This window comes from Pipistrellus kuhlii, unplaced genomic scaffold, assembly GCF_014108245.1.
Source record: "Pipistrellus kuhlii isolate mPipKuh1 unplaced genomic scaffold, mPipKuh1.p scaffold_m20_p_16, whole genome shotgun sequence".
NCBI classification, from domain to species: domain Eukaryota; kingdom Metazoa; phylum Chordata; class Mammalia; order Chiroptera; family Vespertilionidae; genus Pipistrellus; species Pipistrellus kuhlii.
The window spans coordinates 4,981,172-5,006,639 of NW_023425471.1; the positions used below are offsets into that span (position 1 = coordinate 4,981,172).

The 25,468-nt window shown below is 39.5% G+C and overlaps 1 protein-coding gene across 1 annotated transcript in view; it reads right to left on the minus strand.

The window, feature by feature from the left end:
• BEND2 (BEN domain containing 2) overlaps positions 1 to 25,468 on the minus strand; it is an 86,777-nt gene that overhangs the window by 21,359 nt on the left and 39,950 nt on the right. Inside the window, exons 3-5 of the mRNA XM_036440076.1 lie at positions 15,367 to 15,462; positions 5,641 to 5,673; positions 2,674 to 2,790 (exon numbers count right to left, since the gene is read on the minus strand). Coding sequence (XP_036295969.1) covers positions 2,674 to 2,790; positions 5,641 to 5,673; positions 15,367 to 15,462 — 246 coding nt within the window. The remainder of the gene's footprint in view (positions 1 to 2,673; positions 2,791 to 5,640; positions 5,674 to 15,366; positions 15,463 to 25,468) is intronic.

The following is a 25,468-nucleotide window of genomic DNA, read 5'->3' on the forward strand; positions in this document are numbered from 1 at the left end:
TAGTGTGATAGAAAAAACTGAAACAAGAAGGACAAGGAACAAAGGAAAGTGCACAGATATGGATGCAGAAAAACTGGTCCACTCATACATCGCTGATGGGAATGGAAAATGATAAAGCCACACTGGCTAGCAGTTTGTCAGTTTCTTATCAAAAACTAAGAAAGCAAACACTGGAGGACCAGAAATTGCACTCTTGGACATTCATCCCAGAGAAATGAAAACTATGAAAGTGTGAAATCAATTAAATGAACCAAGATTTAAAAATATGAACAAGTATAATTAGCAGGCTTAATGCTAACAGCCCAGAACAGGAATTCCAGAAATTTTAAAAAGATGCACAAATATACCATGGAAAATCCATATCATGAAATACTATTCAACAATGTAAAAGAAGGAACAAGTGATACACACAAAAATGTGAGTTGGTCTCCAGGAAATTACACTGAGGAAATGAAGCCAATCTCAAACACCCCAGGATTCTATTTATATAATAAAGAAAAATTATAAATCAGGGGAACAGACTTGTTGTTACCAGCAGCTAAAGACAGGGCAGGAGATGGAAGATGGAAGGGGGGAATGTCAACCGAAGGTTGGTCGGTGTGCTTATAAAAGAGCAATATCAGAGATCATGCTGATGATGGGACTACTTGGGGCATGCCTTTTGTATATGAGATGTGATAAAATCCTATAGAACTAAACACACACATTAGCACAAATTAAACTGAGGACATCTCAATAATATCTGGAGGATATCATATAATTTATCTTAGTGGTGATAAATTTCTACCATTTTGCAAGTTCATGCTGCTAGTGAAATTTGGGTAGTGGCAACCCATAATTTCACTGTTACATGTATTACAAATGCAGGTGCAACACAATTTTTCTGAACATATATACTTTAATTAGAAAATGCTGCCACTATCATTACGTTAAAGGTGTTGATGAATCTAGATTAAATATTCTACCTGTCGGATTTCTTTTTACACTCACCAAAACTGGAACGAATACAATAACATACAAATGAATTATTTGGTTAGCGTGGTTTTCCAAGAAACATGGATCATTTGTTGTCACAGGGCTCTTTGCCAAGCTAGTTTGAGCTTCTATCAATAATTCTATAAATAAAATACTTTTACATATGAAAAGATAAGAAATATCAATCATGAACTACATACCAGGTGAAACTAACATTCAACAATCAAGCAGATCATGGCAACATGAAAGGACCTGGAGGGTGTTATGCTAAGTGAAGTAAGCCAAAAAGAAAAGGACTAATATTGTGTGGTATCACATATGTGGAATCTAAAAAGAGAAAAGTCAAACTCACAGAAACACGGAGTAGAATGGTGGCTGTCAGGGGCTGGGACATGATGAAAATAGGGAGAGGCTAGTAATGGGGTACAAACTATCAGTAAAAAAGTGAACTAATGTCTGAGGATGTATAATAAACACGGTGGCTATAGTTGATAATGCTGTATTGTATAATTGAAATTTGCTGAGAAAGTACAAGTTCAGAGTTCTCACAACAAAATATAACATGGTACATAGGGGAGATGATGGGTGGGTTAATTAACTTGATGGGGAAAATCCTTTCATAATGTATGTGTGTATCAAATCATCACATTGTACAATATAAACATATTATTATTTTATTTGTCAATTATACTTCAAGAAAGCTGGGGAAAAAGAAATGACCATTCATTTTTAAAAAAGAATAAAGATGAAACAAAGACATTATAACACCAAAGAAAGCTAAAAATATATTTTGATAGGCAGTTTACACTTGAGAATGGCTAGAGAAATATCTAATTTCAGAAAAGAATGAGAAAAGAAGAAATCTTGAAGTGTAAAAGAGGAAGAAAGAATAATGAAAGAGGTCTAGAAACTTGGTAAATCATATATTGCTAGGAGAGTAGTAAAAGGGCATGGGCTCTCCGGAAAACTACTGGCAGTTTCTTTTAACACCAAGCATGCCATTACCATGCAACTAAGTATCTGAACTCTTGGGAAAACCAAACACATATTTGCACAAAAACTGGTACATGAAGGGTCATTAAAAAATGTACCTGCAATACTGAACACTGGAAACATTCCAGGTGTTCAACAGTGAACCACAATACAAAGCGTGGTACATCCATATGCCATGGAAAAGTCCTCAACAACAAATAAGAAGGAAGAACACATGCATGTCACAAGTCAACTACATATCATGGGACTTAGGCTAAGGCAGGTGTAGTTTAAAAGGGTAAAGGGACACATCAGAATGAGGATGAAAATGTCCTATTCTCTTGACCGAAATGGTCGAAATCAAACCTACTCATATGACAAAATCAAATGGAACTAAACCACAGATACAAATCAATACAATTAAACCAGAGGTTGAAAAATCTGTGGATTGTATCAATGTCAACATCCTAGTTGTGGTATTGTGCTATAGTTTTTGCAAGATGTTATCATTGGAGGAAACTGGGTCAACAGTACACAAGATCTCTCTGTATTGTTTCTTACAATTGTATGTTCAGTTAAATTTGACTCTAAATAAAACTTTAATGTATAATTGGTTACTTTTGATTGAATTTTCATTAGAAAAGCTACCACTAGCTCACATTAGGGATATTAAAGAATCACATTAAACAGTGCTATTTGTAATGTGTATCATTTCAAACTCACTACCATGAGACTGGATGAGGACCCTTGGTGTATCTTGACCATCGTTGTTATTTCCCAAGACTTCTGGGTTATTCATCATCTGAGTGTTCTCTTCCTGTTGGATCTGTGCTCTGTTCATTTCTATAAGGAAAACATTTTTCAAATGCTGTAAGAAAAGACTTCCAAACCTCTAAACTATACCAAATTAAATTACCCTTCAGTAATGAGGCAAAAATAAAGATATTTACAGACAAAAAGAAACCAAAATACTTTTTCACTGATTCATGTTGAAAAAATGCTAAAGGAAAATCTTCAACTGGAAAAGACATATAGTGTGATAGAAAAAACTGAAACAAGAAGGACAAGGAACAAAGGAAAGTGCACAGATATGGATGCAGAAAAACTGGTCCACTCATACATCGCTGATGGGAATGGAAAATGATAAAGCCACACTGGCTAGCAGTTTGTCAGTTTCTTATCAAAAACTAAGAAAGCAAACACTGGAGGACCAGAAATTGCACTCTTGGACATTCATCCCAGAGAAATGAAAACTATGAAAGTGTGAAATCAATTAAATGAACCAAGATTTAAAAATATGAACAAGTATAATTAGCAGGCTTAATGCTAACAGCCCAGAACAGGAATTCCAGAAATTTTAAAAAGATGCACAAATATACCATGGAAAATCCATATCATGAAATACTATTCAACAATGTAAAAGAAGGAACAAGTGATACACACAAAAATGTGAGTTGGTCTCCAGGAAATTACACTGAGGAAATGAAGTCAATCTCAAACACCCCAGGATTCTATTTATATAATAAAGAAAAATTATAAATCAGGGGAACAGGCTTGTTGTTACCAGCAGCTAAAGACAGGGCAGGAGATGGAAGATGGAAGGGGGGAATGTCAACCGAAGGTTGGTCGGTGTGCTTATAAAAGAGCAATATCAGAGATCATGCTGATGATGGGACTACTTGGGGCATGCCTTTTGTATATGAGATGTGATAAAATCCTATAGAACTAAACACACACATTAGCACAAATTAAACTGAGGACATCTCAATAATATCTGGAGGATATCATATAATTTATCTTAGTGGTGATAAATTTCTACCATTTTGCAAGTTCATGCTGCTAGTGAAATTTGGGTAGTGGCAACCCATAATTTCACTGTTACATGTATTACAAATGCAGGTGCAACACAATTTTTCTGAACATATATACTTTAATTAGAAAATGCTGCCACTATCATTACGTTAAAGGTGTTGATGAATCTAGATTAAATATTCTACCTGTCGGATTTCTTTTTACACTCACCAAAACTGGAACGAATACAATAACATACAAAGGAATTATTTGGTTAGTGTGGTTTTCCAAGAAACATGGATCATTTGTTGTCACAGGGCTCTTTGCCAAGCTAGTTTGAGCTTCTATCAATAATTCTATAAATAAAATACTTTTACATATGAAAAGATAAGAAATATCAATCATGAACTACATACCAGGTGAAACTAACATTCAACAATCAAGCAGATCATGGCAACATGAAAGGACCTGGAGGGTGTTATGCTAAGTGAAGTAAGCCAAAAAGAAAAGGACTAATATTGTGTGGTATCACATATGTGGAATCTAAAAGAGAAAAGTCAAACTCACAGAAACACGGAGTAGAATGGTGGCTGTCAGGGGCTGGGACATGATGAAAATAGGGAGAGGCTAGTAATGGGGTACAAACTATCAGTAAAAAAGTGAACTAATGTCTGAGGATGTATAATAAACACGGTGGCTATAGTTGATAATGCTGTATTGTATAATTGAAATTTGCTGAGAAAGTACAAGTTCAGAGTTCTCACAACAAAATATAACATGGTACATAGGGGAGATGATGGGTGGGTTAATTAACTTGATGGGGAAAATCCTTTCATAATGTATGTGTGTGTCAAATCATCACATTGTACAATATAAACATATTATTATTTTATTTGTCAATTATACTTCAAGAAAGCCGGAAAAAAAGAAATGACCATTTAAAAAAGAATAAAGATGAAACAAAGACATTATAACACCAAAGAAAGCTAAAATATATTCGATAGGCAGTTTACACTTGAGAATGGCTAGAGAAATATCTAATTTCAGAAAAGAATGAGAAAAGAAGAAGTCTTGAAGCATAAAAGAGGAAGAAAGAATAATGAAAGAGGTCTAGAAACTTAGTAAATCATATATTGCTAGGAGAGTAGTAAAAGGGCATGGGCTCTTCGGAAAACTACTGGCAGTTTCTTTTAACACCAAGCATGCCATTACCATGCAACTAAGTATCTGAACTCTTGGGAAAACCAAACACATATTTGCACAAAAACTGGTACATGAAGGGTCATTAAAAAATGTACCTGCAATACTGAACACTGGAAACATTCCAGGTGTTCAACAGTGAACCACAATACAAAGCGTGGTACATCCATATGCCATGGAAAAGTCCTCAACAACAAATAAGAAGGAAGAACACATGCATCTCACAAGTCAACTACATATCATGGGACTTAGGCTAAGGCAGGTGTAGTTTAAAAGGGTAAAGGGACACATCAGAATGAGGATGAAAATGTCCTATTATCTTGACCGAAATGGTCGAAATCAAACCTACTCATATGACAAAATCAAATGGAACTAAACCACAGATACAAATCAATACAATTAAACCACAGGTTGAAAAATCTGTGGATTGTATCAATGTCAACATCCTAGTTGTGGTATTGTGCTATAGTTTTTGCAAGATGTTATCATTGGAGGAAACTGGGTCAACAGTACACAAGATCTCTCTGTATTGTTTCTTACAATTGTATGTTCAGTTAAATTTGACTCTAAATAAAACTTTAATGTATAATTGGTTACTTTTAATTGAATTTTCATTAGAAAAGCTACCACTAACTCACATTAGGGATATTAAAGAATCACATTAAACAGTGTTATTTGTAATATGTATCCTTTCAAACTCACCATCATTATAAATGATGAGGACACGTGCAACACCTCCACCACCAATGTTATTCCCCAAATTCTGTCTGTTACTCCTCATCTGAGGGTTCTGTGCTCTGCCTCCTTCTATAAGAAAAACAATTTTCAATTGCTGTAAGAAAAGACTACCTTATATTCTATATCCAATGAAAATATCTTTCTGAATGTAGCCAAAATAAAGATATTTAGGTACAAAAGGAAACCAAAAGTACTTTTCACTGACTGATTCATGTTTAAAAATGCTAAAGGAAAATCTCCAAACAGAAAAGTTATCATAGGAAAAAACTCTCAAGGATCAAGACGAACAAAGAACAAAGGAAAGAGGACAAATATAGATGCAGAGAAATCGGTCCATTTATACATTGCCTGTGGGTATGGAAAATGGTAAAGCCACAGTGGAAAGCAGATTCTTGGTTTCTTACCAAAAATGGAGGGCACCATTACCAAAGGACCAGAAATTGCACTCTTGGGCATTCATTCCAAAGAAATTAAAAAAAAAAAATGTGTGAAAGAGTAAAATTAATGAAATGCAGCAAGATTTAAAAATCCAGCCCTAGCCAGTTTTGCTCAGTGGATAGAGCATCGGCCTGCAAACTGAAAGGTTCCAAGTTCGATTCTAATCAAGGGCATATGCCCAGGTTGTGGGCTCAATCCCCCGTGGGGGACTTGCAGGAGGCAGCCGATTCATGATTCTCTCTCATATCATGGGTGTTCCTATCTCTCTCACCCTCTTCCTTCTTCTCTGAAATCAATATATATATATATATATATATATATATATATATATATATATATATATATATATATCTCCAAATGTTCTTCAACAGTGAACCTAAATGCAAATTGTGGTACATCCATACCATGGAATGGAATGTTACTCAACAATGAAAATGAAGGAAGCTACATGCCACAAGTCTGATGGATTTCAGGGACGTAGGCTGAGGTAGGTTTAGTTATAAGAGGGCCAGATGACACATCCTTATGGGAGGGAAATGTTCTGTATCTTGAGCAAAGTGGTAGAAATGAAACTTATTCATGTGACAAAATCAAACACAACTAAACACATACCCACAAATCAATACATTTAATTAAGTTGGGAGAAATCTCAATGAAATAATGAAGATTGCTTCGATGTCAATATCCTGGCTGTGGTATTGTGCTATAGTTTTCCAGTTCATTGGGTGAACTGGGTTAACTGTACACAAGATCCGTATTGTTTCTTACCATTGCATATGCAGTTACTCAAAATAAACCTTTTAGTTTTTAAGTTAATTAATTTAACTAATTTTTATTAGGGAAAACTAGCACTAGCTCCATTAAGACTGTTAATGAATCTACATTAAACAGCGCTATTTGCAATATGTATAATTTCAAACTCACGGCCATCACAAATGATGAGGACACGTGGAATATCTCGAGCACCACTGCTACTCTCCAAGACAGGTGGGTAATTCATTGTCTGAGTGTTGTCTTCCCGGTTGCTCCGTGCTTTCTCTCCTTCTATAAGAGAAACATTTTTCAAATGCTCTAAGAAAAGACTCCCTGCCTCATATTCTATGTGCAAAGAAACTATCTTTCAGTAATGAAGCCAACATAGAGATACTTACGGAGAAAAGAAAACCAAAAGTGTTTGTAACTACCTGATTCACGTTTTAGCATGGCTAAAGAAAAATATATTATGGAAAAATTTTTGGAGTATCAAGAACAAATAACAATGGTAAGAGCACAAATATGGATGCAGAGAAACCGGTCCACTCATACACTGCAAGCGGAAATGAAAAATGGTAATGCCACACTGGAAAGCTAGACAGTTTCTTATCCAAAACTAAGTATGCCATCATAAAAGGACCAAAATTGCACTCTTGGGCATTTTCACCCCAGAGAAATAAAAACTCTGTGAAAGACTAAAATAAATTAATAAAGCAAAACTTTAAAATCTAGATGTCCTTCAACAATGAATCAATACACAAACTGTGGTACATCCATACCATAGAATAGTCCTCAATAATAATAATAATAATGATGATGATGATGAAGGAACTACTGATTCATGCCACAAGTCACATGCATATCCAGCGACGTAGTTATAAAAGGTCAAAGTGGCACACCCACATGTGGACAGAAGCCTTCTGTATCTTTACTCTCTCTTTTCTCTTTCTCTCCCTCCCTCCATCCCTCCCCCTTCCCTCTATCCCTCCCCCCCTCCCTCACTTTCTCCCTCCCTCCCTCTCTCATCAATAACAAAGAAAAAAAGCACCGAGGAAGCAATCGCTCAAGGACCAGAAATGGACACTCTGAAAAAGTGACATGAATGAAATAAAGCAAGATTAAAAACTATGAAAAAGTACTCACAGTGGCTTTAACCCTAACAATCCAAAACAGGAAACTAAGAGATTTTGAACAGGTGAACAGATAAGTATAGCATGGAAAATCAATACCATGAAATATTATTCTATAAGAAAAAAGAAGAAAAAAAAAGTAATGATAATTTTTTTAAAAAGCTATGAGTGAGTCTCCACAGAATTACACTGAGGGAAAGAAGCCAATATCAAAGAGCACAGGAATAAATTTATATAACAACTAGAGGCCCTGAGTACGAAATTCTTGGAAAGGGGGCGGGGGATGTGTGTCTCCCTCAGCCCAGCTTGCACCCTTTCCAATCTGGGACCCCTTAAGGGGTGTCTGACGGCCCGTTTAGGCCAGGATTGGGCCTAAACCAGCAGTCAGACATTCTTCTCATAATCCAGGACTGCTGGCTCCCAACCACTTGCCTGCCTCTGCCTGATTTCCCCTAACTGCTTCTGCCTACCAGCCTGATTATCCCCTAACCATTTCACTGCCAGCCTGATCAATGCCTAACTTCTCCCCAGCCAGCATGATTGCCCATAACTGCCCTCCCTTGGCAATCTGGTCACCCCCAACTGCCCGCCCGTGCAAGCCAGATCCCCCCAACTTCTCCCCCCTGCAGGCTTGGGTCCACCCCAACTGTCCTCCACTGCAGGCCTGGTGACCCCAACTGTCTTCCACTGCAGGCCTGGTCCCCCCAAATACACTTTCCTGCACGCCTGGTTCCCCCAATTACACTTTCCTGCAGGCCTGGGTCCCCTCAACTGCCCTCTCTTATAGGCCTGGGTCCCCCCAACATGTCCTCTACTGCAAGCCTGGTACCCCCCAACTACCCTTCCCTGCAGACTGGGTCCCCCGCAACGGCCTTCCTCTAAAGGCCTTGCCCCCCAACTTCCCTCCCCTGCAAGCCTGGTCCCACTACAACTGCCCACCTCTGCAGGCCTAATCCCCCACAACTGTCCTCTAATGCAGGCCTGGTTCCCCCCAGCTGCCCTCTCCTGCAGTCCTGGACCCCCACAACTGCCCTCCCCTGCAGTCCTGGTCCCACCACAACTGCCCTCCCCTAGAGTCCTGGTCCCCCAACAACTGCCCTCCCCTGCAGTCTTAGTCCCCCCACAACTACCTTCCCCTGAAGGCCTTGTCCCCCCACAACTGCCCTCCCCTGCAGTCCTAGTCCCCCCAAAACTGCCTTCCCCTGAAGGCCTTGTCCCCCCACAACTGCCCTCCCCTGCAGTCCTAGTCCCCCCAAAACTGCCCTCCCCTGAAGGCCTTGTCCCCCCACAACTGCCCTCCCCTGCAGTCCTGGTCCCCCCACAATTGCCCTCCCCTGCAGTCCTGGTCCCCCCACAACTGCCTTTCCCTGAAGGCCTTGCCCCTCTTCCCAACTGTGATCCACTGCAGGCCTGGTCCCCCAACTGCCCTATCCTGCAGTCCTGGTCCCCCCACAACTGCCCTCTCCTGCAGTCCTGGTCCCCCCACCAATGCCCTCCCCTGCAGGCCTTCTCCCCCTCAACTTCCCTCCCCTACAGGCCTGGGTCACCCCCAACTGTCATCTACTGTAGACCTGGTCTCCCCACAACTGCCTTCCACTGAAGGCCTTGTCCCCCCACAACTGCCCGCCCCTGCAGTCCTAGTCCCCCCACAACTGCCCTCCGCTGAAGGCCTTGTCCCCCCACAACTGCCCGCCCCTGCAGTCCTGGTCCCCCCACAACTGCCTTCCCCTGAAGGCCTGGTCCCCCAACAACTGACCTCCCCTACAGTCCTGGTCCCCCCACAACTGCCCTCTCCTGAAGGCCTTGTCCCCTCCCAACTTCCCTCTACTGAAGACCTTATCCCCCCACAACTGCCCTGCGCTGAAGGCCTTGTCCCCCCACAACTGCCCGCCCCTGCAGTCCTGGTCCCCCCACAACTGCCTTCCCCTGAAGGCCTGGTCCCCCAACAACTGACCTCCCCTACAGTCCTGGTCCCCCCACAACTGCCCTCCCATGTAGGCTTTGTCCCCCCACAACTGCCTTCCCCTTAAGGCCTTGTCCCCCACAACTGCCCTACCCTGCAGTCCTGGTCCCCCCAAAACTGCCCTCTTCTGCAGTCCTGGTCCCCCCACAACTGCCTTCCCCTGAAGGCCTTGTCCCCCCACAACTGCCCTACCCTGCAGTCCTGGTCGCCCCAAAACTGCCCTCTTCTGCAGTCCTGGTCCCCCCACAACTGCCTTCCCCTGAAGGCCTTGTCCCCCCACAACTGCCCCCTCCTGCAGTCCTGGTCCCCCAACAACTGCCCTCCCCTGCAGTCCTGGTCCCCCCACAACTGCCTTTCCCTAAAGGCCTTGCCCCCCACCCCAACTGTCATCCACTGCAGGTCTGGTCCCCCAACTGCCCTCGCCTGCAGGACTTGTACCCCCACAACTGCCCTCTCCTACAGACCTGGTCTCCCCACCACTGCCCTCCCCTGTAGGCCTTCTCCCCATCAACTTCCCTCCCCTACAGGCCTGGGTCACCCCCAACTGTCATCTACTGCAGGCCTGGTCTCACAACTGCCTTCCCCTGAAGGCCTTGTCCCCACACAACTGCCATCCACTGAAGGCCTTGTCCCCTCCCAACTTCCCTCTACTGAAGACCTTATCCCCACACAACTGCCCTCCCCTGAAGGCCTTGTCCCCCAACAACTGCCCTCCCCTGAAGGCCTTGTCCCCCAACAACTGCCCTCCCCTTCTGGCCTTGTCCCCCTCAACTTCCCTTTCCTACAGGCCGGGGTCACCCCCAATTGTCATCTATTGCAGGCCTGGTCCCTCCAGCTGCCGTCTCCTGCAGTCCTGGTCTTCCCACAACTGCCCTCCCCTGCAGGCCTTGTCCCCCCACAACTTCCCTCCCCTGCAGTCATGGTCCCCCCAAAACTGCCCTCTACTGCAGGCCTTGTCCCACCGCAACTGCCTTCTCCTGCAGTCCTGGTAAGCCCACAACTGTCTTCCCCTGAAGGCCTTGTCCCCCTCCCCCTCAACTGTCATCCACTGCAGGCCTGGGTCGCCACCAACTGTCATCCACTGCAGGTCTGGTCATCCAACTGCCCTCTACTGCAGGCTTGTCCCCCCACAACTGCCCTCCCCTGCAGTCTTGGTCCCCCCACAACTGCCCTCCTCTGCAAGCCTGTCCCCCTCAACTTCCATCCCCTACAGGCCTGGGTCACCCCCAACTGTCATCTACTGCAGGCTTGGTCCCCCAACAGCAATCTCCTGCAGTCCTGGTCTTCCCACAACTGCCCTCCCCTAAGGCCTTGTCCCCCCACAACTGCCTTCCCCTTAAGGCCTTGTCCCCTCCCAACTTCCCTCTACTTCAGACCTTGTCCCCCCACAACTGCCCTCCCCTGAAGTCCTGGTCCCCCCAAAACTGCCCTTTTCTGCAGTCCTGGTCCCCCCACAACTGCCTTCCCTGAAGGCCTGGTCCCCTGACAACTGCCCTTCCCTGCAGTCCAGGTCTCCCCAACAACTTCCCTCCCCTGAAGTCCTGGTACCCCCAAAACTGCCCTCCCCTGCAGTCCTGGTCCCCCCACAACTGCCTTTCCCTAAAGGCCTTGCCCCCCCACCCAAACTGTCATCCACTGCAGGTCTGGTCCCCCAACTGCCCTCCCCTGCAGTCTGGTCACCCCACAACTGCCCTCTCCTGCAGTCCTGGTGCCCCTACAACTGCCTTCCACTAAAGGCCTTGTCCCCCCACAGCTGCCCTCCCCTGAAGGCCTTGTCCCCTCCCAACTTCCCTCTACTGCAGACCTTGTCCCCCCACAACTGCCCCCCTGAAGGCCTCGTCCCCCCACAACTGCCCTACCCTGCAGTCCTGGTCCCCCCACAACTGCCCTCCCCTGCAGTGATGGTGCCCCCAAAACTGCCCTCTTCTGCAGTAATGATCCCCGCACAACTGCCTTCCCTGAAAACCTTGTCCCCCCACAACTGCGCTCTACTGCAGGACTTGTCCCCCCACAACTGCCCTGCCCTGCAGTCCTGGTCCCCAAACAACTGTCCTCCCCTGCAGTCCTGGTCCCCCCACAACTGCCTTTCCCTGAAGGCCTTTTCACCCACAACTGCCCTCCCCTTCTGGCCTTGTCCCCCTCAACTTCCCTCTCCTAAAGGCAGGGGTCACCCCCAATTGTCATCTACTGCAGGCCTGGTCCCCCCAGTTGCCGTCTCCTGCAGTCCTGGTCTTCACACAACTGCCCTCCCCTAAGGCCTTGTCCCCCCACAACTGCCCTCCCCTGAAGGCCTTGTCCCCCCACAACTTCCCTCCCCTGCAGTTCTGGTCCCCCAGCAACTGCCCTCTCCTGCAGTCCTGGTAAGCCCACAACTGCCCTCCCCTGCAGGCCTTCTCCCCCTCAACTTCCCTCCCCTACAGGCCTGGGTGACCCCCAACTGTCATCTACTGCAGGCATGGTCCCCACAACTGCCGTCTCCTGCAGTCCTTGTCCCCCCACAACTGCCCTCCCCTGAAGGCCTTTCCCCCCACAACTGCCCTCCCCTGCAGTCCTGGTGCCCCCAAAACTGCCTTCCCCTATAGGCCTTGTCCTCCCATAACTGTCCTCCCCTGAAGGCCTGGTCCCTCTCAACTTCCCTCCCATATAGCCCTGATCCTCCCAACTGTCATTTCCTGCAAGCCTGGGTCCCTACCCCCAAATGCCCTCCCTTGCTTTCCTGGTATCCCCCACTGTCCTCCACTGCCAGCTCATTCACCCTAATTGCCCTCCCTGCTTACCTGATGGCCCAAAACTGCCTACTCCTCATGCCTGGTCCCCCCCAAATACCCTTCTTGAAGGCTTGGTCCCCCTCAACTTCCCTCCCCTACAGGCCTGATCCTCCCAACTGTCATCTCCTGCAGGCCTGGTTCCCCACCCCCAAATGCCCTCCCTTGCTGGCCTGGTATCCCCCAACTGTCCTCCTCTGCCAGCCTGGTCACCCACAACTGCCCACAACTGCCCTTCCATATCAGCCATCTTGCGGTGACCATCTTGTGTCCACATGGGTGCAGCCATCTTTGGTCACATAGGTGTGGCCATTTGTGTTTTAGAGTGGTTGTCAATTTGCATATCACTCTTTCTGTAGACAGGATGTTAAAGGGACAAATTATAGATCTGGGTAATAAATGTGTTGCTACCAGCAGCTTTAGGCTGAACAGGGGTTTGGATCAGGGAGATGTCACCTGAAGGGTGGTGGGTATACTTACAAAATAGAAATATGATGGAACTGTTTAGGGGCTTGCCTGTGATAGAGTCCATGTGATAAAATGGTACAGAACTAAAGACACAGATTAGCACAAGTGAAACTATATTTTAATAATATAATGAAAATGTCATGTTATTTATCTTAGTGGTGATAAATTTCTACCATTTTGCTAGTCCTTACCTTTGTGAAAATTTAGGTATTGGAAACAAAACATTTCTCTCTATCATTTTTACAACTGCAGGTGCAGCTAATTTTTTCTGAAAATAAAAACTTCAATTACAAAAAGCTATAACTATTGTATCTTTTTAGTAAGAATGTTGATAAGTCAATATTGAATATGTTACCTGTCTAAATATCATTTCAAACTCACCAAAACTGAGACAAAATATAGCAACACACTGAGGAATTGTTTCGGCTACTGTTGTTTTTCAAGAAAAGTGGATCATTTGTTGCTTAGGTGCTCTTTGTTATGTTGGTTTGAGCTCCTATCAATATTTCCATAAGTCACATATTTTCAGGTATGGAAAGACAAGAAATCTCAACCATGAATTCCATAAGAAGCGATACTATCCTTCAAAGACCAAGCTGATTTGTGACAACCTGGATGGTTGTGGGGGGCATTATGCTAAGTGAAATAAGCCAGAGATTGAAAGACAAATACTGTAGGTTATCGCATATATAGAATCTGAAAAGGAAAAAAAGTCAAACTCATAGAAACACAGTGTAGAATGGTAGCTGCCAGGGGCTGTGAAGTGAGAAAAATCAGGAGAAGATGATAATGGGGCACAAACTATCTAATAAAAATTGAACTAACATCTGAGGACATAAAATGCGGTGACTACAGTTGATAATGCTGTATTGTATAATTGCAATTTGCTTATAAAGTACAAATTCAGTGTCTTCACCACAAAGTATCAAGATGTAAATGGGGTAAATGACAGGTGTGTTAATTAACTCAATGGTGAGACTCTTTTCAGTGTATGTGTATATCAAATCATTACATTGTATGTTGTAAATATATTACAATTTTATTTGTCAATTATACCCCAATAAAGCTGAAAAAATGAGCATTCAAACTCTTAAAAAGAAGAATAGAGATGAAATAAAGATAATGTCAAACGAAGGAAAGCTTACAGTATATTTCACTAAGCAGTTTACACCAGAGAATTGCTAGAGGAATATCTCATATCAGAAAATTAGATGAAAGAACAAATGTTGGATCATCAAGAGGAAGAAATACAGTAAAACCAGCAGACACGTGGAGGTTAAGAAACTGGCTGTCATACATTTTTGGCAGGAGAGTAAAAGGCACAGCCTCCCTAGCAAACTTTTGGCAGTTTCCTGTGACACTAAACATGGTATTACTATACAACCAAGCATCTGTACTCTTGGTTATGATCTAAGAGAAATCAAACTATGTTTACGCAAAAAGCAGCAAAAGAACGGTCATAACAGCTTTACTTGTAATACTGAACACTGGAAAAATCCAGATGTTTCTTCAACAGTGAACCAATACACAAACTGTGGTACATCCTTACCATGAAATAGTCCTCAACACGAAAAAGACAAGAACTTATTGATGCATGTCACAAGTCAGGTGAACATCCAGGGACTTATGCTGAGGGGGGCATGGTTACTAATGGGTAATGTGATATATATATATATATATATATATATATATATATATATATACACACACACAATATATGAATAGAAATGTTCTGTATCTTGACGGTGGTAGTGGAAATCAAACCTACTCATGTGACAAAATCAAACACAACTCAACAAATACACATAAATCAATATAATTAAACCAGAAAAATCTAAAACAAAAACAAAAACAAAAAAAAACTAACTATGGATTGCATCAATGTCAATATTCCGGTTGTGGTATTGTGCTATACTTTTGCAAGATGTTATCATTGGGGAAAACTGGATCAACTGTACACAAGATCTCTCTGTATTGTTTCTTACAATTGCATGTGCAGTTAAAATTTATTCAAAATAAAACTTTTACTTTATAATTAGTTAATTTTAACTGTTTTTTTTATTTAGGAAAAGCTACCTCTAGCTCACATTAAGGGTATTCATAAACCTACATTAAACAGTGATATCTGTAATGTGTATCATTTCATACTCACCAACATCAGAAAAGATGACACATGGAATATCTCGAGCACCATTGTTATTCCCCAGGACATGTGTGTTATTTGTTGTCTGAGTGTTTTCTTCCTGGTTGTTCTGTGCTTTGTCCCCTTCTATAAGGAAAATATTTTTCAAATACTGTAAGAAAAAACTCCCTACCTCATATTATATATTCAATGGCACTACCCTTCAGTAATGAAGCCAAATTAAATATATCTGTAGACAAAAAGAAAAGTATTTGTCACTGACTGATTCCTGTTTTAGCATAGCTAATGGGAAATCTCCAAACAGAAAAGATATAATAGAAAAACTCTTAAAGGAGTCTAGATATGATAGGAAAAAAGATAAAGAACAAAGGAAAGAAAACAAATATGGATACAAACTGGTCCACTCATACATTGCAGATGGGAATGGAAAATAGTAAAGCCACACTAGAAAGCAGTTTGTCAGTTTCTTATCCAAAATTAAGGACACAATTACCAAAGGACCAGAAATTGCAGTTTAGAGCATTCAACTCAGAGAAATGAAAACTTGGTGAAAGAGTGAAATGAATGAAATGATGCAAGATTTAAAAATCCAGATTTTCTTTAATAGTGAACCAATATACAGAGTGGTGCAACCAAATGATAGTACATCCTCAACAAAATAGAAGGAACTATGGATGCTACCACAAGTCCGATGGATATCCATACGAATAAGTGTTACTAGCAGCTTTACCCTTATAAAGAGGAAACCCAGAAGTTTTGGAAAGGTGAATAGGTAAATATACTATGGAATATCCATACAATGGAATACTACTCTGTGATTTTTTTTTTAAAAAAGGAGTAAGTGATACACACTAGGACATGAGCGACTTTCTAGGAAATTATACTGAGGGAATGAAGTCAATCTCAAGTACCACAGAGTTCCATTTATATAACAATGCAAAAGGAAAAATTATAAATCTGGGAAACATATTTGTAGTTGCGAGCCACTAGAGAGAGGGGAGGAGATGGTAATGGGGGTAATGTCAACTGGAGGGAACATGGTATGCTTACAAAACAGCAATATGAAGGGTCATGGTAGTGATAAGACTATTTGGGGACTTGCCTGTGGTTGAGGATAAGTGATAAAATTGTATAGAAGTAAACATTCGAATTAACAGAAGTGAAACTAGGAACATCTCAATAATATCTGGAGGATATCAAGTCATTTAACTTAATAGTGATACATTTCTATCACTTTGCAAGTTGATTGCATTGGGGAAATTTGGGTAGTGGGAACATAGAAATTCTCTGTATCATTTCTTACAACTGCAGGTGCTGTTTCAGATAAATATATCTGAAAATAAAAACTTTAATTAGAAAATACTGGCACTATCTTTACACCAAGAATGTTGATAAATCTATAGTAAAGGTGCTACCCTTCATAAGTGTAATTTCAAAACCTGCAAAAATGGTATAAATACAGCAACATACTGAGGAATTGTTTGGCTAGTGTAGTTTCCCAAGGCAACTAGATCATTTGTTGTTTCACGTCTCTTTGTCAAGTTTGTTTGAGCTCCTACCAACATTTCCATTAATAATACTTGAGGCCCAGTGCATGGATTCATACACTGGTTGGGTCCTTCAGCCTGGCTGAAACTGGCTGACAACCCCCGAGGGGTCCCAAATTGTGAGAGGGCATTTTTGGGGTGACACACACTGGAATCAGGCTCCCTCCTCTCTGGTTCAGGGTGCATCACTAGAGAACTGCTGCTGCCAAGTTTCTACAGCTCAGCAACCTCTGTATTGAGCATCTGCCCCCTATAGTCAGTATGTATCAAAGCTACTGACTTAGATTTTTATATAGAGAGATATTTTCAGGTATGAAAAGACAAAAAAATCTCAACTATGAATTCCATAAGATGTGAAACTGTCATTGAAATACAAAGCAAATGTGTAGCAAAATGGACAGATGTGAGGGCATTATACTAAGTGAGATAAGCCAACCAGGGAAAGACTAATACTGTGTGGTATCACATATATGGAATCTAAAAAAAGTCAAACTCATAAAATCACAGAGTAGAACCATGTCTACAAGCAACTGGGAAGTGAGAAAAATAGAGAGACACTGTTAATGGGGTACAAACTATCAGTTAAAAGGTGAAATAATGTCAGGGGATATATAACGTGGTGACTATAGTTGATAATGCTGTATTATATAATTGCAATATGATTAGAAAGTTCAACTTCAGCATTCTCACAACAAAACATAAAGAGGTAAATGATGGATGTGCTAATTAATTCCATTAAGAATCCATTCAAATGTATGTGTGTTTCTAAACAACACATTGTTCAATATGAATATATTACAATTTTATTTTTCAATTATACCTCAATAAAGCTAAAAATGACTGTTCCAAAGAAAAAGATGAAGTAAATACAGTCTCACATGAAGGAAAGCTAAATATCTCAATTGGCATTTTACACTTGAGAATGGTCAGGGAAATACCTTCTATCAGAAAAGAATGGTGAAAGAAGAAATCTTGGAGCATCCAAGGGGAAGAAAGAATAATGAAAGCATCAGGAACATGGAGGTCTAGAAACTGGCTAACTCAGAGATTGCTAGCAGAACAGTAAAAGGGCACAGACTCTCTGGAAAACTGTTTGCAGTTTCTAAACATGCCATTACCATGCAACTAAGTATCTGAACTCTTGGGAAATCCAAACTTACATTTACACAAAAACTGCTACATGAAGGGTCATCAAAAATGTACCTGCAATACTGAACACTGGAAACATTCCAGATGTTCTTCAACAGGGGAACCAATATACAAAGCGTGGTACATCTATATACCATGGGAAAGTCCTCAACAACAAATAAGAAGGAAGAACCGGTGCATGACACAAGTCAACTGCATATCATGGGACTTAGGCTGAGGCAGGAATAGTTGTTAAAAGGTAAAGTGATATATTTGAGTGGGAATGGAAATGTTCTATATCTTGAGTGTGGTGATGGAAATCAAACCTACTGATGTGACAGAATCAAATAGAACTAAACACATACCCACAAATCAATGTAATTAAACCAGAGAAATCTCAAAAAGTCTGTGATTGCATCACTATCAATATCCTGGTTGTGGTGTTGTGATAGTTTTGCAAGATGCTGTCATTGGGGGAAGCTAGGTAAACTGTAATTAAGATGTATCGGTATTGTTCCTTACAATTGCATGTGCAGTTAAAATTTATTCAAAATAAAACTTTTACTTTTTACTTATTTAATTTTAATTTATTTTTAATTAGAAAAAGCTATGTACAAGTCATATTAAAGGTATTAATGAATATACATTAAACAGTGATATTTGGAATACATATCATTTCAAACTCACCAACATCAGAAAGGATGACACGTGAAATATTTTGATCACAATAGTTATTTCCCAAGAATGGTGGATTATTCAACATCTGAGAGTTTGGTTCCTGGTTGGTCAGGACTTTGTCCCTTCCTATAATGGAAACACATTTCAAATGCTATAAGAAAAAGATTGCAAACTCATATTCTAGATTCAATAAAACTATCCTTCAGTAATGAAGACAAAATAAAGATATTTATACACAAAATAAGTATATGTCATTAATTCATATTTTAGCATAGCTAAAGGAAAATCGACAAACAGAAAAGATATCATAGAAAAAACTCTCAAGCATCAAGAAGGACAAATAACAAGGGAAAGAACACGAATATAGATGCAGGCAAACTGCATCCACACATATATGACAGGAGGGAATGGAAAATGGTAAAGCCACACTGGAAAGCAGTTTGTCAGTTTCTTATCCAAAACTAAAAACACAGTCACCAAAGGACCAGAAATTGTACGCTTGGGAATTCCACTCATAGAAATGTAAACTGTGAGAAAGAGTGAAATGAATGAAATGAAGCAAGATTTTAAAATTCAGATTTTATTTAATAGTGAACCAATACATGGTGTCTCTTCAACAAGAAAGAAGGAACTACTTCTTTTCAAAGTCACAATACAGATGAATATACAGACGAACAAGTGCTATTAGTAGCTTAACCCTAATAACCCAAACAGGAAACCCCCAAAATTTTGAAAATGTGGACAATTACTATATCATAGAACATCCATACCATGAAATACTAATCTGCAATAAAAAAAAATAAGGAATAAGTGATACACACAAGGACATGAGTGAGTTTCTAGGAAATTGCCCTGAAGAAAAGAAGCCAATCTCAGTACCCTAGGATTCCATTTATACAACAATGCTGACTGGAAAAAATTATAGATCTGGGGAATAGATTTGTTGTTTAGAGCAACTAGAAAAAAAAGAGCAGCTGAAGACAGAAAGGGGATGGGAATTGGGAATAAAAATGTCAACCTGAGGGAGGTGTGTGCCCTTATTAAAGAGAATTTTAGGGTTCATGGTGGTGATCAAACTGGTTGAGGGTTTGCCTGTGATAGAGGATATGTGATAAAATTATACAGAAGTAAACACCCACAATAACAGATGTGAAACTGGGGACATCTCAATAATATTTAGTGAGTGTCAGGTCATTTAACGAAATAGTGATAAATTTCAATCTTTCTGCAAGTTCATTCCATTGGGGTAATTTGTGTATGAGCACACAGAATGTTCCTGTATCATTTTTACAACTGCAGATGCAGCTAAATATATCTGAAAATGAAAACTTTATTTAGAAAATGCTGCCACTATTTTTTTCAATAATATACATTAAAGGTGCTACCTATTATCAGTTCAAATCATACAAAACTGGTATGAATATTGCAACATACTGAGGAATAGTTTAGCTAGTGTACTTTTTCAAGACAACTGGATCACTTGTCTCAGGGCTCTTTGCCTAGTTGGTTTGAACTTCTATCAACATTTCTATAAGGAAAAAACTTTCAGGTATGGAATGAAAAGAAACATGGATGGACCTGGAGTGTGTTTGCTAAGTGAGACAATCCAGACAAGAAAAGACAAATACTGTATGATATCACATATGTGGATTCTCTTAAGAAAAAAAAAAATCAAACCAATATTAATGCAGATTAGAATGGTGGCTACCTGGGGTGGGGATGTGAGGAAAACAGGGAAAGGCTGGTAAAGGGGTATAAACTATCAGTAAAAAGGTGAACTAACAGCTGAGGATGTATATAGATGGTGAATATAGTTGACAATATTGCATAATTGAAAGTTTTGTAGAAAGTAAAACTTCAGAAATTTCACCACAAAACATAAAGAGGTTAATAGGGGAAATGATGACTGGGTTATTCACCAATAACTGGCTGGTGAGAATCCTTTCACAATGTATGTGTGTATCAATTCATCACATTATGTTATATATACATTAAAATTTTATTTGTCAATTATATCTCAAGAAATCTGACAAAAGAAATTAGGATTCATTTTTTAAAAAGAAACAAACTTACATATATATATATATATATATATATATATATATATATATATATGTGTGTGTGTGTGTGTGTGTGTGTGTGTGTAGTTTCCACATTAGAATGGCTAGAGAAGTATCTCGCATCAGAAGAGAATGAGGAAATAAATCATAGACTAACAAAGAATAAGAAAAGGAAGAACATGGATATCTAAAAACTGTCTTGAGTTACCCATCACTGGCAGGAAAGTGACATGGTACAGTCTCAATAAGAAACTGTTAGCAGTTTCTTACAAAACTAAACATGTCTTACCATACCACCAAGCATCTGTAGCCTTGATTATTTATCTATGAAAAATCATACTTACGTCTACACAAAACATGAACTGGAATGGTAATCATAGCTTTACTTGTAATACTGAACACTGGAAAAAATCCAGATGTTATTCAAAAGTGAAACAACACACAAACTGTGGTAAAACCATACCATGGAATGGTCCTCAACAATAAAAAGAAGGAACAGATGCATGTCACAAGTCAGGTGAACATACAGGGACTTAGGCTAAGAAACATGTAGTTATAAAAGGGCAAGAAGACACATCCATATCGGAATAGAAATGTTCTGTTCCCTGACTGTTGTAGTGGAAATCAAAACTACTTGTGTGATAAAATCAAACACAACTCTACATATACACACAAATCAATCCAATTAAAATGGAGAAATCCGGGGGGAAAAAGTAGGTTGCATCAATGTTAGCATCTTTGTTGTGGTACTGTGCTATAGTTTTGCAAGCTTTATCATTGGTGGAAACAGGATCAACTGTACACAAGATCTCCCTGTATTGTTTCTTACAATTGCATGTGCAGTTAAAATTTACTCAAAACAAAACTTATACTTTATAATTAGTTAATTTTAACTGATGTATTAATTAGGAAAAGCTACCTATAGCTCACATTAAGGGTATTAATAAATCTACATTAAACAGTGAAATTTGGAATATGTATCATTTTGAACTCACCAACATCAGAAAAGATAAGGACACGTGGAGTATTTTGATCACAATGATTATTTCCCGAAAATGGTGGGTTATTCATCATCTGCGTGTTTTGTTCATGATTGGTCTGTGCTTTGTCTCTTTCTATAAGGAAAATATTTTCAAATGCTGTAAGAAATGACTCCCTCCTTCACATTCTATATCCAATGGCACTATCCTTCAGTAATAAAGTCAAAATAAATATATTCACAGACAAAAGAAAACTGAAAATATTTGTCACTAACTAATTCATGTTTTAAAATGACTAAAGGAAAATCTTCAACAGAAGAAAAAACATAGATAAAACTCTTGGGCATCAAGAAGGACAAAGAACAAATTAAAGGAAACAAATATGGACTTAGAGTCACAGGTCTACTCATACATTGCAGATAAAAATGGAAAATGATAAAGCACACTGGAAAGAAGTTAGTAATTTTCTTTTCTAAAACTAAGGACACAGTCACCAAAGGACCAGAAATTGCACTCTTGGGAATTCCACTCAAAGAAATGTAAACTGTGAGAAAGAGTGAAATGAAGCAAGATTTTTAAAATTCAGATTTTATTTAATAGTGAACCAATACACTAAAGAGTAGTATATCCACACCATGGTGTCTCTTCAACAAAAAAGAAGGAACACTGATGCATGCCACAAGTCAGATGAATATCCAGGTAAACAAGTGTTATTAGTAGCTTTACCCCGATAACCCAAACTGGAACTCCCCAAAATTTTGAAAATATGGACAATAACTATATCACAGAACATCCATAACATGAAATGCTACTTTGCAATAAAAAAATAAGGAATAAGTGATACACACAAGGACATGTGTGAGTTTCTAGGAAATTGCCCTGAAGGAAAGAAGCCAATCTCAGTACCATAGGATTCCATTTATACAACAATGTTACTAGAAAAAATTATAGATCTGGGGAATAGATTTATTGTTTAGAGCAACTAGAAATTAAAGAGCAGCTGAAGACAGAAAGAGGATGGGAATTGGGAATGAAAATGTCAACCTGAGGGAGGTGTGTGTACTTATAAAACAGCATTCCAGGGGTCATGATGGTGAACAAACTGTTTGAGTGCTTGCCTGTGATAGAGGATATATAATGAAATTGTATAGCAGTCAACACCCACATTAACAGACTTGAAACTGGGGACATCTGAATAATATTTGGAGGGTGTCAGGTCATTTAACTACATAGTAATAAATTTCAACCATTTTGCAAGTTCATACTATTGGGGTAATTTGTGTATGGGGACACAGAATTTTTCTGTCTCATTTCTTACAACTGCAGATGCTGCTAAATATATCTGAAAATGAAAACTTTATTTATAAAATGCTGCCATTATTTTTTTCACTGAGAATGTTGATAAATCTAGATTAAAGGTGCTACCTATCATCAGTTCAAATCCTACAAAACTGGTATGAATATTGCAACATACTGAGGAATAGATTAGCTAGCGTACTTTTTCAAGACAACTGGATCATTTGTTGTCTCTGGGCTCTTTGCCAAGCTGGTTTGTCCTTCGATCAACATTTCCATAAGGAAAATACTTTCAAATATGGAATGACAAGAAAAGTAAACCATGAATGCCATACCAGGGGAAACTAATATTCAAAGACCAAGCATATAGTGGCAACATGGATGGACCTGGAGTGTGATTGCTAAGTGAGATAAGCCAGACAAGGAATGAGAAATATTGTACGATATCACATATGTGAAATCTCTAAAGAAAAAAAATTCAAACCAATAGAAACACAGAGTAGAATGGTGGCTACTTGGGGTGGGGATATGAGAAAAATAGTGAAAGGCTGATAAAGAGGTATAAACTATCAGTAAAAAAGTGAACTAACATCTGAGGATGTATATACATGGTGACTATACCTGACAATATTGTATAATTGAAAGTTTCTTAGGAAATAAAACTTCAGCAACTTCACTACAAAACATAAAGAGGTTAATAGGGGAAATGATGACTGTGTTATTTACGAATAACTGGGTGGTGAGAATCCTTTCACAATGTATGTGTGTATCAATTTATCATATTAGGCTCTATATACATTAAAATGTTTTTGTCAATTATATCTCAATAAATCTGACAAAAAATTAGGATTCACTTAAAAAAAACACACAACAAACAAACATGAAAATATGACCTCCAACAATGGATGGATGGATAGAGAGATAGATGCATAGATAGAAAGGCAGATTTATAAAAATAGATACATAGATACATAGATACATAGATATAGAAATATATATATATATACATAACATACATACAAACATATATACATGCATGCATACATATATCACTAGGTAGTTTCCACTTGAGGATGGCTAGAGAAATATTTCCTATCAGAAAAGAATGATGAAAGAACAAATCATAGACTAAGAAAGAATAAGAAAAGGAGAAACATGAATATCTAGAAACTCTCTTGAGTCACCCATCACTGGCAGGAAAGTAACATGGTACAGTCTCAATAACAAACTGTTAGCAGTTTCTTACAACACTAAACATGTTTTTACCATACCATCAAGTGTTTGTATTCTTGAGTATCCATGAAAAATCAAAACTTATTTCTACACAAAACATGTACTGGAATGATACTCACATCTTTAGTTGTAATACTGAAAACTGGAGAAAAATCCAGATGTTTTTTAACAGTGAAACAACACACAAACTGTGGTACATCTATACCAGGGAATAGTCCTCAACCATAAAAACAAGGAACTACTGATGCCTGCCACAAGTCAGATGAACATCCAGGGACTCAGGCTAAGGATGATGTAGTTTTAAAAGAAGACGCATCCATATGGGAATAGAAATATTCTGTATCTTGACTGTGGTGGTGGAAATCAAACCTACTCATGTGACAAAATCAATCACAACTCAACACATACACACAAATTAATCCAATTAAAATAGAGAAATTCAAAGACAGTTTGTAGGTTGCATCAATGTTAACATCCTTGTTGGGATACTGTGCTATAGTTTTACAAGCCGTTATTATTGGGGGAAACTGGATCAACTGTACACAAGATCTCTCTGTATTGTTTCTTACAATTGCATGTGCAATTAAAATTTACTCAAAATAAAACTTTTACTTTTTAATTAGTTCATTTTAACTTGATTGTTTTAATTAGGAAAAGATACCTCTAGCTCACATTAAGGGTATTAATAAATATACATTGAACAGTGATATTTGGAATATGTATCATTTCAAACTCACCAACATCAGAAAGGATGAGGACACGTGAAATATCTTGATCACAACAGTTATTTCCCCAGACTGGTGGGTTATTCATCATCTGAGAGTTCTGTTCCTGGCTGGTCAGCACTTTGTCCCTTTCTATAAGGGAAACACATTTCAAATGCTATAAGAAAAAGCTCCCAAACTCATATTCTAGATTCAATAAAACTATCCTTCTGTACTGAAGTCAAAATAAAGATATTTATACACAAAATAAGTATTTGTCATCAATTCATGTTTTAGCATAGCTAAAGGAAAATCCCCAAACAGAAAAGATATCATAGAAAAAAAAAACTCTCAAATATCAAGAAGGACAAAGAAAAAGGGAAAGAACATAAAAATAGATGCAGATAAACTGCATCCACTCATATATTACAGGAGAGAACAGAAAATGGTAAAACCACACTGGAAAGTAGTTGGTCAGTTTTTTATCCCAAACTAAGGACACAGTC